This window comes from Patagioenas fasciata, chromosome 19 (assembly GCF_037038585.1).
Source record: "Patagioenas fasciata isolate bPatFas1 chromosome 19, bPatFas1.hap1, whole genome shotgun sequence".
In the NCBI taxonomy this organism is placed as follows: domain Eukaryota; kingdom Metazoa; phylum Chordata; class Aves; order Columbiformes; family Columbidae; genus Patagioenas; species Patagioenas fasciata.
In genome coordinates this window covers 9,962,344-9,978,272 of record NC_092538.1, presented here as the reverse complement: position 1 = coordinate 9,978,272, position 15,929 = coordinate 9,962,344, and the positions used below count along the sequence as shown (strand labels likewise).

The 15,929-nt window shown below is 47.3% G+C and overlaps 2 protein-coding genes across 2 annotated transcripts in view; one reads left to right on the top strand and one right to left on the bottom strand.

The window, feature by feature from the left end:
* Positions 1-15,929, bottom strand: part of PIGL (phosphatidylinositol glycan anchor biosynthesis class L) — a 58,909-nt gene that overhangs the window by 5,052 nt on the left and 37,928 nt on the right. The window contains exons 5-8 of the mRNA XM_065852865.2: positions 10,036-10,067; positions 6,539-6,672; positions 4,526-5,451; positions 2,493-2,687 (exon numbers count right to left, since the gene is read on the bottom strand). Coding sequence (XP_065708937.2) covers positions 5,353-5,451; positions 6,539-6,672; positions 10,036-10,067 — 265 coding nt within the window. The 3' untranslated portion in view covers positions 2,493-2,687; positions 4,526-5,352. The remainder of the gene's footprint in view (positions 1-2,492; positions 2,688-4,525; positions 5,452-6,538; positions 6,673-10,035; positions 10,068-15,929) is intronic.
* CENPV (centromere protein V) lies at positions 447-3,757 on the top strand. Its single transcript, XM_065852866.2, has 5 exons — positions 447-724; positions 1,708-1,806; positions 2,624-2,693; positions 3,043-3,157; positions 3,504-3,757. Exons 1-5 carry the CDS (start codon positions 462-464, stop codon positions 3,626-3,628), a joined length of 672 nt encoding a protein of 223 aa, XP_065708938.1. The 5' UTR covers positions 447-461; the 3' UTR covers positions 3,629-3,757.

Genomic DNA, 15,929 nt, shown 5'->3' with positions numbered 1-15,929 from the left:
CACAAGGGCCCAGTGCTGGCTCATGGTCATCCTGCTGTCCACCAAGACCCCCAGGTCCCTTTCCCCTACGCTGCTCTCTAATAGGTCATTCCCCAACTTATACTGGAACCTGGGGTTGTTCTTACCCAGATTCAAGACTCTACACTTGTCCTTGTTATATTTCATTAAATTTTTCCCGGCCCAGCTCTCCAGCCTGTCCAGGTCTCTGGATGGCAGCACAGCTTCCAGTGTCAGCCACTCTTCCCAGCTTGGTGTCACCAGCAAACTTGCTGACAGTCACTCTATTCCCTCGTCCAACTCGTTGATGAATATATTGAGTGATACTGGTCCCACTGGCCGCGCTTTCCAGTGTGCGGGTTCAGGGCCCCTCCGTCCCCGCTGCCCCCCCTCCCCGGCCCGCGCTCCCGCTGCGCCACCGCAGCGCCCCCTGGCGGGCGCGGCGCGGCAGCGCTCAGCGGCGCATGGGGCGAGTCAGGGCGGGCAGCGCGCGGCGGTCCCGGCCGGGCAGCGCGGCCGCCACCGCCCCCACGGGCGGGAACCGGCGGGGCCGCGGGAAGGCGGCGGGGGGACCCTCGGGTGGAGCCTCGGCCGGGCCGGGGGCGCAGGAACAGCCGCTCGGCCCCGGAGCGTTCGATCTGGGGGCGCAGAGAGGGCGCTGGGCCGCCTTCCAGGAGCGGCACCGGCTGAGCTGCGAGGAGGCGGCGCGGCTGCTGCTGGACGCGTAGTGAGTAACAGGGACCGGGCGGCCCCGGGCTGACCACCCTGCCCGGCGGCTCCTTCCGCCTCTTGGCAGCATTTGCACAGCGGTAAACACGGGTTTCTGCAGAGCTGCAGAGAACGGGGAGGGGGCGGCGCGTCCCACGCACGCACCACGGAGAAAGTGGCTTTTTATGCTAAAGCTTCCTGTGGTTTAGGGCTTTCGCACCAAAAACGTCCTTAGGGGCAGCATGCGGGATCAGCGAGGCTCAGCTTCTCAATCTCTACCCATTTCCAGTGCTCGCTCTTTCCAGAGCACAGCACATCACCGCTGGGCTGTGATCAGTAGTTGTACGTGAGTGAAAATCTGAACGGAAAAGGTTTTTCTTTTTGCATTTTGCGTTTCACCAAGTGCGGTGACTCCGTCCAGTTGCTCTGGGGGTGTCTTAGGGGAGAGGGGGAAGCACAAGCTCAGAAATTCCTAGATCACGAAGTTCCTCTGCAATGACAATACAAACCAAAACGCCTTTCAAAATTATGTAGAATCCACTTAGCTCTGCTTTTAAATTGAGGAATATTAGTAGTGCTGGAGCAGTTGGGGGAAAACTGTGGGAAACTGAGCTCCCAGTTCCAAGAGGGTTGTTGAGTGATCATCCCACTCGTTTCTATGTGCAGTTGTGTGCGGCCCGTGCTGGGGCCTGGGGCAGCATTCTGACCTGGGCTGGGGCAGAGAAGTTCATGTTCTGTATTGCATGTGGAGTGTACGTTACTTGAAATGTTGCTCTTCTTTTTTTTTACCATTTTAATTAAATCAGAAGAGCAATTGCTGCAGAGGACAAAAGCCATTCTCCCCCTCACTCTGGCACGTTAAAATACCTTCGAGTGGATACATTTTCTGGTGTTCTGCAGTTGCTCAAAGCGGAACTGAATAATGTAGTATATAGCCTTACTGCTTTCTTGGCCAAAAAAAAAGGTGCAGTCACTAAATCTCTCCCTGATTTCTCTTTCCAGTGAGTACAGAGGTCTGGTCAAGCACACAGGAGGCTGTCACTGCGGAGCCGTCCGCTTTGAGGTCTGGGCTTCAGCAGATCTTCATGTTTTTAACTGCAAGTGAGGAGTGTTTATTTTGTTTTTGTTCGTTATTTGCATCGATAAATATGAGTTCGTATGCTTTTCCAATCAATACCTTAGAGCTAGAAGAAGATGACACAAGTGCAGAACATCTGTTCCAGTGGGTATAGCCCTAATTATGTCCTGATCCAATATGGGATCGGTGCTGGCGATTTCAGGTGCTGCTTCTTTGGGCAGACTTCAGGTCTCACATCCATGCTAACACAGAAAGTGTCAGGAGAGATCTAACGAGTATAGGAGCTCAGCCATCTGCTTTATGTTTCCTCTAAGTGTAGTGTACTCAAAGCACATCAGTCCTTTCTTGGTCTTCTCCTGTGACCGTTACATCTCTGACCACATGTGCTTTAAACTACAACAGTGTCTGATGTCAACAGTGATCCACCTTTGCCTGGAACTAGTTTGCTTCTAGCTCATGGGTAAACTTCGGAACCTTACTTTCTTGTTTGCAAAGTTGGTGAAGTCTGGTCTGAAAGATTAAATGGATTTTTCGGGACTAGAGTTTGTCCTTGTTATGTCTGTTGCAAGTTGTGTATGTGAAGAAAACATGGCATACAATGTTTGGTGTATGAGAACACCTTATGGGTGTAGCTGTGTGGGGTCAGGCTGTTCCATGGGTGTGCTCGGCCACACACTACTGATATCACAAGTACACTTTTGCCGCTTACCTCTGTGCTGCTAACCAGGAGCCATTTTAGCTGTCAGTGGAATTTCTGTTGTCGAGAGGTCCATGCTAGATCTGATTGCTGTATTATGGCTTGTCCGCTGCTTCTACAGAGCTCTGCTTTTTCTTTTACAGTTGCAGCATTTGCACAAAGAAACAGAACAGACACTTCATTGTCCCAGCGTCACGTTTCAAGCTGCTGAAGGTAAAGTAAGAATGCAGTAAGAGCATAGCCAGGAACATGAGCAGTGTAACTTACCATTATCTTCAAAGATGCAAGTGGCAACCAGTTTTCTGTACTAAGTTTGTCTACATCTGGCTGGGAGAAATGGCTGAATTTTATGCTGTTGGGTGTGTTAGTGCGTCTTGACTCTATGGACGTGTATATACAAAGCACAGGAGTTCAGACAAGGAGCATGAATGCAGGACTCTGCATCTCAAGTAAAAACACAAAGGTGGTATTTTAAATTTTACATTTCTTAGCTCCAGGCCCATAGAAAGTAATTAGTACATCTATTTATGTGGAAAACTTACATTGCTTTTCATTTCCTTAGGGTGCTGATAATTTGACAACATATACCTTCAACACGCATCGTGCCCAGCACACATTCTGCAAGACCTGTGGTGTACAGAGCTTTTACACTCCTCGTTCCAATCCAGATGGCTATGGTAGGTAGAAAGGGTACGCTGTGGTAACCAAAACTAACCACCAAGCAGACCTTGGATAAAGACTCCACTGGCTGCTACATGACAGCAGTGACAGCATGTGTCTTAAGAGTTTGTTCCTAAAGTGCTAAACATCTGGAACCGCAGTCTGAACCTGTAGCTCCTCAGTGTTACCTATGACATGTGGGCTTCTGCCCATGACAGATTCCTCATTAGAGCTCCTCAGCCTTACAGCAATAGCTGGGCTGAGCTTTTCCCATCCCAAGGTGCCCCATCCACAGAGCGGCGCAGGCATCTCCCACACTTCAGCTGTGAAAAGCAGGTTTCTGTGTGCCCTGTCTCCCTCCAGGAATAGCTCCCCATTGTCTGGATGACGGCACCGTGCAGAGCATCGTCACCGAGGATATCAACGGCAAGGAGTGGGAGAAGGCAGTGAAGGAGCACAAGAGCATCAGAGACATGTCAAAACCCTGACACAGCCTCCAGCACCATGGAGCACTGCTGCGGAACTTAGGCTGGGCTTTCCTGGGTGAGCGCTGGCAAAATCAATTTCTACGCTATTGTTATCTATTCTCTATTTCTTAAATAAATCTTTCTATGCCACCTGTGCTGTTCGTTTGTGACTTTTTTTCAAACTGCGTCTGTTCCATAAACCACCTCATAGGTGCTATTTCCGTACTTTGCCCTTAGCTGTGCTAAAGTTTAAACCACAATAAACAGAGCAAAGTACAAGAAAAAAATTTAATCTTTGCTTTCCTGTGTTTCAAATCTGGTTTATAGAAATGTCCTATATAAGATAATCTCTCACTTAGGACATAATACTAACTTTCCACAGTTTTTTGTCCATTGACTTCAATAAATTGATGATGGATTTAAAGGGGATCTGAAAGAGCTTAGCAGCCTCAAGTTCAGTAAAGCATTTGCCCAGATGCTTAGCTCTATGCAAGAGAGGGGCCACTCGAGTTGTTCATGTGATTAAGGTGTGCTTTGCTTAAGCCTGGACTTACTCATGGTCTTAAGGCATACACTTAGGCACTGACTCACGGCCAAGGAACAGAGTTCAACACTGTCACACTCTTATAACAATGGGCACAGACTTCAGTACAACCAGGAAGTTGTTTGTTGTCTTAGGAGGAGGATGTGCTGACAGCAACAGATCACGATCTGGCAGTTTGGGCTCTGACTCTGACTGTGCAATGACCAGCTGCGCAGATCCAGGAGAGGTGTGAGCCCCAATCAGTGAGTGCAATGGCCTCCAGAAATGCCCAGTAGTGCTGACTTTGCTCCACCATCACCCCACAGAAACCCAGATCACTAGTAAAATCTCTGTATAGGCTAAGAAATGAAACCACTGAAAGCTGCTTCACTTACCTTTTAACAGAAGGGGAGAGGATCTTTAACTCCTGCACTTGTCTTTTACAGAAGTGGAACAGCTTTTGAAACATCTCTTGCAATTTTTATCTCTGCCTGTGTTCTATAGAAGACCCAGTTAAATTCTGGGTCTCTCACACCTCATTCTTATGTCCTGTTGAGACTCTTGTGAGTTGATCTCAAGCCCCATGTTGTGAAGTAAGAAGAAATGCTCATGTTTCATGAGGGATGCTCTGCGAAGGTGGAGCCTGCAACACAATGTGTATGAAAGCAGCAGCAGTAGCAGCAAAGATCAGTGCAATTAGAGAAATTTGTATGATTTCTGATGTTTTATTCATAAGCTTTGTCTTTTTAAAGTTCTGACTGAATAAGACCGGTCTTGTGGTTCTGGTTTTATCCGTGGAGGAAGCATGATCTTTGAAAAGTTACTCCTCATATCTGGGTTTTACAAAAGCACCAAGAGATAGTTGCCAAGCAGTCCTCGCAGCTATATCCTCTTGGAGAAAAATAGTCTGTGCTGTATCTTCTCTAAGGCAGAATACTCCTGCATTGACTCCTAATCAGGATAATCCAAATTTTTTATCCTATTTAACCTTCCACAGTGAGAAAACAGAGTAGTTATTAAACCCTGTTTATCTCAATATATCAGGTGACAAGATATTCAGAAGGAGGTTCGTACAGCCTGTTTTTTGCAGTCTGAAAGAATGCTACACAAAGAGAATCCTGTCCTCTTGCGCATGAAACAGATGAGTTTTCTTTAGTCCTTGGCCTGGCACGGTCTTTTTTTGCTCATTCTTTTACTCCTGATGCTGTGAGTGACGTCTCTTTTACAGAAGGCGGAGTGAATTGATCACCATATAACGTGAGAAAAGCATATAGACGCGGCGAAACCAGAGGAGCTGGCTGCGATGACACCGCATGGCTCTCTAGAAAGAGAAATAGTTGAGAAAGCATTACAAGAACATAATGTGAGGGCAGTTTCCTAGGCGTCCTTTGAGGTTCACTGCCAATTTAGAGGCCAGCCTGCTTTCCCTGAGCTGGGAAGCAGCAGCGGCAGGTAGAAGGCTGCCTGCTCTATGAGGCCGTTATGTCACTGGTGTTGTCCTGCCAGTGCACAGAGGGGTCCTGCTAGAAAGGACATTACCAGCTGCACATCAGTGCTGTGACAGTTTCTTTGTCACATTTAACTCCTCCTCCCTATGTGATCTCACACCTGGGTGTTCACATGCTGAGGACACAGAAACCTGAGAGGTGTGCATCTGGGAACACTCTGCACGCTGCTTCCGATCATATGTTGCCAGCTGCGACTTCATCTATTTATAGTGCGCCAGCTTAGAAAGGTCAGATTTCAGAAGCCAAAACCATAAGGGAATAACGACACCTTTATCAGAGACGTTTCCATCTTTTAGCAGCCTCAAAAGCAGGAAAGTTCCGTAATTTGTGGATTAACAGGACTGTTTGCTGGGCAAGTATTTTCATTATATGGAAGGGGAGCTTATCAGATTCTGATATAGGGAACTGTAGACTAAATGTGTGAGAACTCATGCAGCAAAATTGTTCAAAAATATACACAGTAGAGAAGAGAACTTGTAAAGAGCTTTGGACCACAAGATGAGGAGCTGTCTCCATCTTTAGCTAGTTATGATCCAGGGACATGCAGTCATGCTGTTCTGTGACAGACCACTCACATGTCCAGAATATCATGTTGGATCCAGTCTCTTTTGAAATACATCCTACATCCTGGACAGACTGTAAAACTCAGTGCATTGTGACTACTGAAGATCTCTGAGCTGCAAATCTGCTCAGCCCTGTCGAGGTATCCACACAGGACATGAAGCAACCTGTCTCATCCATTCATGTTTCACAAATCACTCAAGATAGTTCATTAGTGACATTTATAATCCATGTATATAATTATATATGAAGATCTCTATGAATATAACACTTCTGACTAAAGTCTTCACAATGATGATGAGCTACTCAATCAGGTTAAGCAGGTACCACACATCTCACCCTGGCTTGTTCAGTCTCCTCCTCTGTGAGGATGAAGAGCGCGTCTCTGGGCAGGAGGCAGGACAGGGGCACATCCAGGATGGAGATGTACTTCCGGAAGAGATTTACCGATTCAAGCACAAGCACACAGCACCCTAGACAGAGAAAGAGGATAAATATTTCAAACCAACAGTCTCTTTGTAAGAAAAGCCCTCCTGAAGCTCACGGACATTTGCTGCAGGCCCGGAGCTGCCGGGAGATGGCGATGTCCACCAAAGCCACAGCCCCTGGCCCAAGCTGCCAGGTCAGGGTGACTTTTGGCACCCCCTGTCTTAGCTGTGTCACTGCTGTACCATGTCCCTGCTCCCGTCCCACCGCAGCCTCAGCCACCCAACCCCCTGCAAGGTCACGGTGCCCGTCCCGGCTGAGCAGCAGCTGTGTGATGCCAGCTGGAAGGGCCGATGGCAGCGCCACGCTCCCTGCGGCGAGTCCCTCGGCCGTGGGGGAATGCAGGCAGCTGTGTGACCAGCGTGGCCTGTGTCCCTCCCAACTGCCTGCCCGAGCCCCCATCTCGCTCACATCCACCTTGACAAGTGACAGACAGAGCAGTTGCTGTTTAGTTGCCATAAGGTTTCAGCTTGTTACTGCAAACGATGCACTGCAGTGACAAGTGCCGCAGCTGCACATGGAAGTGCCCTGACGGTTCTTTTACTCCCACTAAAGACATTTCTTGTTTCCAAGTAGCAAACTTGGAGGCAAACTTGTGATGTGCCATGAGTAGGAGACACACTCTTCCCCACCTTCTCTGCAGGGATCCTCTGGGCTGCTCAGCAGGGGGCTGGTTCCAGAGAAAAGAATTTTGTTGTGCTGCACAATGGCAGAGCTGAGGAAAGGAACAGATATGGATCCCCTTGCTCCTGCAGTCAGCATTCCCACTGGCCACCTGTTTGCTTTTCAGTGCTTATTGGGGAGGACAGGGCTAGAACAAATATGGGGAAATGGGTCTCATCGTTCCTGGATGCCACATGAATTCCTACTCGTAATGATGGAAAGAACGGCCTGGTGCAGGGTTACCCAGCACCAACATTTGAGGCTTGGGCTGCTCTGTTAACAAAATACACTCTCCCTTTCTTCATAAGTTTTTCCCTAAGAAGTATTAATTCATGCAGCAATTATGCCCCTTTGTTCCCCAAAGCTCAGCAATAAGGGCTCAAAACAACTGCAAGTGCTTTCAGTATTGATCGCTCTGACCTCCTGAGACCTGTCGGTCAGATCGGGTGAAGCAATGGCATTCAAGCCTCACCGGACAAAAGGTGCTGTAAGAGTCTTCCGTGTTCGTGATATGACAAGGATCTCCACCTGCTGACAGCAAAGGCTGCTTTGCACGGGAACATGAGATGAAATGAAGCAGGGAAGGAATGTACAATCCCGGGAGAGATGGAAAAGGTTTCAGAGAACAGGCTGCTCCCTGCCAAGCAGGGTAAGAGCAGTGCTGCCATTCATGAGTCCACTCCTGTGACACCAGCAGGTGAAGCTTTTCCGAGCCTGTGGTGACTGTGACCTGGGCAGGATGGGATTAACAGTGTAATACAACCTCTCTAGGGTGGCAGAAAGGGCAAGATCAATATAGCTCATGGATTAGGCCTAGAATAGAAGCACGTGAAGCCTGCAGCCTGTTCGGCTTGGCTTTCTACTTCCAAAGCACTTATGCAGTAAGCATGCCTAGAATGAGAAGGTTACCAGCAGATCTGTGTGTGTGAGGGCTTGCACAGCTCCTGACAGACGGCAGCACACCGCTCTGTCGGAAAAGCGCTGGCTGTCGCTGGATGGGGCCAGCAGGAGCTGTGGATGCACATCCAGCAGCTGTCTCAGCCTCTTTAAACAAGCCTGCGTGCTTGTGCTTGGGCTGGAGAACTTGATTACAGATTATAAAAAGCCTGTTGTGTTTATGCTGGCTAAAGGCATTAGAAAGCAAAGTGGGATATTTAGGGTGTTCATTTGCATACCACTGAGGCAATGCAAGGCTTAGCTGGCTTTTGCATTTGCAGATATTTTCTGTGGATTCCCTGGTCACTTGGGCTTACACAGGTTCACCCACATATAGTTCCCTCTTACCAGAGAGAGCAGCACATTTCCATGGCCTGAACATGCCTTTCAGCTCTGTGCAGCCAGCCTCAATCCCAGCATCGCTCTTGTTTCGTTAAGCCCCTCTGATGCACGGTCCTGCACGCCTGCCAGATCAAATTATAAATACTGGGAATTTCAATGAGACTGGAACTATATTTGGAAAGGCTTAGCGTAAGCAGCAGCATGGGAGCTCCCCGTTCCTTTGGTGTTTGTAGGTCATGTCAGATGTGATGTAATCAGAGCAACGAGGCTTTCATATAGCTTCAGGAGCCTCTTGGTGCTGCTGGAGAAATGGAAATGTTGTTGCAAACCTGAACCAAGTAAGAGGCACAGCTCAAATTCAGGGCCATGGTATATACCTAACAAACCTGGACAAACAGCACATCCAGCAGTGACATCTACCACTGCAGTTCCTTATTCTGTACTGCACACAGCACACACAGAGCTCTTTGCTGCATCCCTAAGCTGAACAAAGAAAAGGTCTCAGGAAAGACGTTGGCATTAATATTCCAATTTCATAGATGGGGGAACTGAAGAGACTAGAGCCAGAACTCAGTTAAAGGGCACTCTGTCATCTTGGCTTATGCTTTGTCCACCAGATCTTGCTCTGCAAGTTGCTGCTAGCAGGGAATTAAAACTGATTTGCTGTGACACATCCAAATTCTACAATGATTTGGGAATGAGCATTGAAGAAAACGTCTGGATAACTGCTGAGGGAGCAGGAGGTTGACTGAGCAGGCCTGGTGGAGCCACCTTCCTGTGCTCTGTCCAAACAGCTCGCAGCTTTGTGCTTAAACCAGTTCCACAGATTTGTCCCCAAGTAAAGCACTGTTTGCTAGAGATAAGGGCTGCAGCAGCTAGAAAAGGGGGTCAGGAACAGCCTGCTTCTCTACTTTCCTTCTTTCTTTTCCCTACTTGTACAGAGTTTCTCAGAGACACTTGCTCAGTGACAATCTGTTGTGGCAGTGCAGATTTCAGATACCTTTCCCATACTGACCACATTTTGATGGAAGCTTAACTTGGTACATGCAACCATTTTTGGCTGAGCTGGTCATGGTTTCTGAGACCCTTGTCACGGAAGAAAAATACTCTGGGACTGAGCTGAGGGACCTGGAAGTAACACTCATATTCAAGGAAGACAGCAACAGGCACAGGCCAGACACTGAATCACACCATCCTGACGGGACAATCCTGAAGGACAGAAAAGTGACGGTAGAGGAGCTGGAGCTGTAATAAAACTGCAGGGAGGCAAAAGGGCAAAGAAAAGTTCAGCTGCAGGTTTCATTTGCATTGCAAATAGAGGTGAGTTAGGCAGAGTAAACTTTGGACAGAACATTCATGTAAACGATTGCCTAATGTCTGCAGGGTCATGGCCGTGGGAGGTGACATACCTTCAGGTAACTTCCCTTCTGAATGCAGGGACCTGTGAATGAACAGATACAGGAGGGTAAACACTCAGTGAAGTTACTCAAATCCTGATTTTACACGTATAAACTCTGCATGCTAAATCAACCCTTTTCTCTTAATACACACACACACATTTGCAATGGCTGATCTTATGGCCAGGTTCTGGAGTGGACATGGGGTGCACATGTCAGGCAGGTGACCCTCACTCCCCACAGGATCCTGCCGTGCCCCTCCTCATCCTGGCTGCTGGGACACAGCACAAATCGGCTCCATAAACCCAGCTCTCTCAAAATCCTTACGTTGCACAAAGGGAAACTGCAGGAGGCTGCCAAAGGCACCTCTGAGAGCATTGGCTCTTTAAAATCTTATGGCGGCTGAGCAGGGACGTGGCCTCAGCTGCAGCTCCTGTTTGGGGACCAGCTTCTTTCTTTCTAAGCCATGTTGGCACTGGCACATCTGAGAAGCTGCTCTGAATTTTTGCTCATTAAGACTTTGATCCCTTCACGAGTTTGTCCTGGGAAGTTTCTGTACCAAAAATGCATCTGTGGAAACAGAGTGAGAGGACCAGTGCAGGAGATGTGAACAGTGATGGTACTTCCATCAACAAGTGTAAGCAAATGATCCCGATCTGGTGAAAGCAGCAGAGGGTATTAGCTTCAATTCCTTCTTAATTCTCTTGTTTTTCCTGCTCTAGCCTGTGGTTCATGGCTTCAGAGCACTCATGCTCACATCACCATCTGCATCGCCCCCACATCTGGCCCATGGCAGGGCTGGGAAGGAGCGGGTCTCCAGCAGATGGCACTCAGAGCTGCCCCACACCCAGCCTTGCTCTTCCATGAGAAAACAAACCCCAAACAATGGAACATTTGCCAAAAGGAGAAGGAAAATTAAAAAAAAGTTATTTAACCCTGTGTAATATTTAAAGAGATTGCTATCATCTTATAGTGGTGTATTTAACAAAGGACAATGTGATGATTCATGTGTAAATCAACCAGGATAAAACATACATTATATGTAAACTTATATTTCTCCAGTCACTTTCAAACTAGGATTATCTCTGGCTATTTGTTAAGTTCAAGGAAAAGGATTAGCTACACAGGCGTAGACAAAATAGGAAGCACGGAGTAATGAATACCCAAAGCAATTCAAAGCAAAAGTCAAGCCAGAAATACAGGTCATGGCAGAACTCAAACAGCTATCAGAAGACATGTGCCTGAAATAGATTCTCCTGCCAATGGTCTCCTCTTCCCCAGAGCCAAAGATCTGCAAGCAACACCATTTTCTGCTAAACAATGGCCTTGTAATACTAACTTGGCCACCTACCTCACCACTCAAGTCTGACTGTTCTGACAAAGCTTGTTAAATGTTGCCTTATAAACATTACCAGCAATTTTGGGAGGGCGGTAGTGGGGGAAGAAGGTTTAAAAATCTCCACGAATGTCTGCTCTGCTCTTCTGCCAGAGGTTGCTTCCCCCACAACCAGAATCTGGCCACCCAAAGAAGTGATTCAGCACTTGGTAAAGCTCACAGGGTGGGAACTTTTTAAAGTAAGCTTGGAGAGATAGAGAGTGGTTGTGAAATCTGGCTAACTATCCAAAGTCTTAGTGTCTGTTGCGGGTGTGCTGCTCTGCCGTAGAGGGACCTTTAAAGCACTAACTGACAGCAAATGAAAGGATGTGAAGAGTTGTCCAAGAGTGAACTAATAATAACCATTTCTGGGCACTAGAAACAGAAGCAAGGAGAGATCCAGTTCATATGGAAACGTTTCAGCGGGAGCAGAGAGCATCTTCAGCACGGAAGGAAAGTTTGATTCAGTAGCAAATGAAGGAGTCTGTGCTTGTATAAAGGTTCAGGGAGACACAAAGTGTATTTTGGTTACTGAAAGGTCCTCAAGGCTGCTGCCAGGCAGACTTAACACTGATCTGAAACAACAGGCATGAAGAAACCGATCCCCTCCAGTACTCAGGAAGAGCAGAGCGCTGGGAATGGGCTCCACCCAGCTGCAGAGGAATTGCAGCCTTGCTCCTTGGTATTTCTTGGGCAAGAGATGGTGATGAATTGTGGTTGCAGAGAAAGAAACTCAGAACTCTACCTCCTGCACACGTTCCTAAAAACCAGCCAATCCTCTCCCAAATCAGTCTTCTCCCTCCCATCCCCACCCTGCTGGAGCTGCCTCCGTGGGACATGTCCAAGTAGGGGAGAGGTTGCAGCTCTCTGTTGTTGCCGTTTTGGGAATGTTGTTTTATAGATTGGACTTGCTGTGGTTTGGGTGAAATGGAAGAGTTTGGCATAAAATCTCCAAAAGTCAAACACAAACAGGCTCTTTTTCAGGAGCTTTTTCCATGTGTTCTTTTTTTTTCAGAGATTTTTTTTTTATAAATTATTTTTAAACATCAAGTGATCTAAGGTGGCTTATTCCCACCTACCCACCAAGCACCAGAGACCAGCTGATTGCAGGGCACTTCCTGCTGCTCCCTCTTTATTATGCCTGTGGTAGGTTCAGATCCACATCTAAAGGAAAGTGAGACCCTCAGCAATGAAGAACCTCAAAAGGCTGTGAGCCGTCTGAAGGTGCCCAGCATCTCTGCACTGCAAGGACCAGGTGCTTGGGAAGCTCTTGCTGTTGTAGCTCTCAGCTGCCTCTGCACAGCAGAAAAAATGTAATGGTGCAACAACCCTCATCCTGCCAAGTGCAGGACGGAGCTAGCTCCCAAATTCCCTGTCTTTATGCAGTTATCCTCAAGGGAAGACGTCAGCAAAGCGAGCAGGCTGGCTCTGAAGAGTCACTGGCCACCAATGGCATGAAAGAACGAGTCAAGATGGAGCTGAAAGCTTAGTCTTGGGGTACACAGAGCTCCCCTGGAGTGGGGCAGGACTGACGCCTTGGAGGGTGGATTAAAGTTCAGTCTCCCGTGCCAAACGCAAAACCCTCACTGAACTGACTGTGCTGGCTGCTGTAGAGCACTGGGAAAATACAATTTTGAAGAGCATGGCAAAGAATGGACGTCTTAAAGATGCATTGGGGCTCCATTTAGGATCCTAACCTCTAATCTGCCCAATTAATCTGATGAAACAGATGTAAAGGAGGAAGAACAGCCAGCCTCCTAGGAATCACAGAGATATTAGAAGGATATATTTGCCAGATGTTGAATGTTTGCTATCTGGAACACCTCCTCCCTCCCTAACCGGACTTTCTGGCTCCATTTCCATGCACCCTGAACTACACCATGTAGCAACATATAGTTTGTAAAACACTCTTCATGCACTCTGTACTCACGGGGATTGCAGTGGCAAAAGATGGTTCTGCCAGTCAGAAATAAGGTGGCGATTCAGAGATCTTCCAGTTGGCAGGGCTGCTTCGGGGCTCTGTGTTTTGGTCCCTGCACTGTCTGAGAGAAGAATGTGCAGTGTCACTGCTCCACTCTGGCTGCTGGCAGCCGAGTGATACCGGGAAGGACATTCCTTGAGGCTGTTTCTTTGGAAAAAAACACCCTTATTTGGGGGGGAATCCCTGCAATGCTGGTGCTCTGTGCTCAATTTTATCCTAACAGCTCTCAACAGTATCACGGGAGGGCACCAGGATGAATGAACTTAGTCAAATTAAGGAAGGAGGGGTGAAGGAATGAGATAAAATCTAGGACAACACAGGCAGCTACAGGATACGTGCCAGGCATGGGGAAGGGACAGAGTACCAAAAGGCAAAGGGAGGAGGACAATTCTGTCTTGACCTTATGGGCAAAGTCTGGGTGCAATCACAGCCATCACTCATCAGTTCCCCATGGGACGTTTGAGAGCAGTGAAAGAAAACACTAGAAGTGAGCTGCACTGTGAAAGGACAGGCTGAAATGTGAGGTATGGAACCTGCTGTTTCTTCAGTACTCTATTTTGTAGGGAATCTAGAACTAAACAATCCCAAACAAACACATCAGTGACACAGGAAATCCTTTTCTAAGACAGAGCAAATAATAACCAGTTTTGAAAAAAGGATTTTTTGGGAAAAGACAAGGGAAATATAAAGCAACACCCTACTTTAAAAACATAAATGAGATGCCACTTCTCTGAAGTGCATGGGCTACAGCTGCTTAAAAAGAGTGAGAGATCAGAGTCCCATTCTAGCCCTGTAAGAGGGCATGAAATAAAACCGGTAGATGGGATACCATTCACTCATCACCCAAGAAACAGCTTCCTTCCGCTCAACACATCCTTAAACACCTGGCCTTGGAAATGCAATACAAGCAGAACTGTGCTCTGGGGGGATGTAATGTGGCTGGTGGCTTTTGAGAACTGTACCCGCTGAGTCTGCGGGGTTTGGCTGGACAATGCACTGTTCATTGTTTCGATACACTGATTGGAAACTGGCATTTGATCAATCCTCCTCTTCTAGGGAGCCTCCGTGCCACCCCTCTGCACAGTGCTATGTCCCATGGAATTCGTAAACGGGGCATTCTATAGGCTGTGACATGTATGTGCAACAAGGCATCGGTGGCACTCAAGCTGCTTCACAATCAACTCAAAGAGTAATAAAGCACTACGCTCCCAAATATTGTCTCTGCAGTGTCTCATTTACAAGCTGCCACTGAGTTGGCGAATATTAAGAAACATCATGCAGGACCGAGAGGTGTTTTTCCAAATTGAATTGAGGAGAATAGGCTCAGCTAATGATGCTTTGATGTAGCTTTTTATATGGCATCATTGATATAAGTTTTATGGATGCAGTTGCTATAACAACATAATGCACAGTGGTTAAATATAGCAGCTCCTATTTTCCACTCAGTTTGCTCTGCCCTAAGCAGACGAGGACTATTCTTTTCTGTTCTAGTTGGGATTAAATGGATTTGATACCTCACTGAAGAAAATAAGTGGTACAGTCCTTCCCCCCCTCATGAAGACCATTCCTCTCCATCCTAAGCAAGCGAGCAAACAACAAACCCAACAGTCCCCCATTTACTGGGCTACCGCGCAAGAGGGCTTCTTTAAAATCAAAATGCACAATGACTCATGCAAAACTAAGCCACCTATATATTCCATGTGATCTCAGTGCAAACACTGTCATTTCAAAGTGCAGGAAGGAGAGGTTCTCAAACATTCCTGTCACGTAGTATTTACCATGCTTGTTACTGGAGTGCCTAGTGACTGGCCAAGTGCTGAGGGGGGAGTAAAGTGACCTTGATGTCAGTCAAAACCTGCTCTTCCTTGTGGACACACGCACGGGATCCAGCCTCTCTTGGCCAAAGCAAAAGCTCCTATTTTGGGGGATAAGAGAGAAAGATGTTGCCAAATCCAGGTAACAGGGAAAGAAGCAGAGCTACGGAGGATTGCTTCCAATTCTGCCTTCTTTGCTATACTGGGATTTTCTTGGTTTTGGGTTGGGTATTTTTTTCCATCTGGAAGCCAGAACTGAAATAGTCCCAGGGGAGACTGAAATCAAATAGCAATTTGTGTTCCTCTCCCATCCTGTTTTTTCTTATTTTTCCCTTGCAGAAGAACAAATCCACCCTCAAACCTTGGCATTTCACAATTCCTCCCAGATCTGAAGCCTAGAAATACAGCAGCAACTGGACTCCTTGCAAGCCGTCAGGAGGAAGGTTGCTGCAAGGGAAAGAGCACGGTTCTTCTGAATAGTTCCTGCTTCTTTGAGCATAACCTCTGTTCCAGAAATTAGAAAGAATATTTATGCCCTTAGAAGATAATACTGAGCATCTGCTCAGCTACAACCATTTCCTGAACTGTTTTGTTCCTTGAAGTTGTTCAATAATTTGCACATCCTGAAGCAAGGAGTTGTGGGATGGGTCACACAACCTATTCTACCCCTGCTCTGGCACATAGTCATCTCTCAGGCAGTGGGTACAAGTTTGTCTCCCAAACAGGGAGTATCCAA

What these genes read in the sequence shown, in the direction of transcription:
- CENPV (XM_065852866.2), top strand. Translation starts at nt 462, where the DNA reads ATGGGGCGAGTCAGGGCGGGCAGCGCGCGGCGGTCCCGGCCGGGCAGC. An exon ending in CTTCATGTTTTTAACTGCAA is followed by an intron (nt 1,807 to 2,623) that starts GTGAGGAGTGTT and finishes TTTCTTTTACAG; the next exon opens with TTGCAGCATTTGCACAAAGA. An exon ending in TTCCAATCCAGATGGCTATG is followed by an intron (nt 3,158 to 3,503) that starts GTAGGTAGAAAG and finishes GTCTCCCTCCAG; the next exon opens with GAATAGCTCCCCATTGTCTG.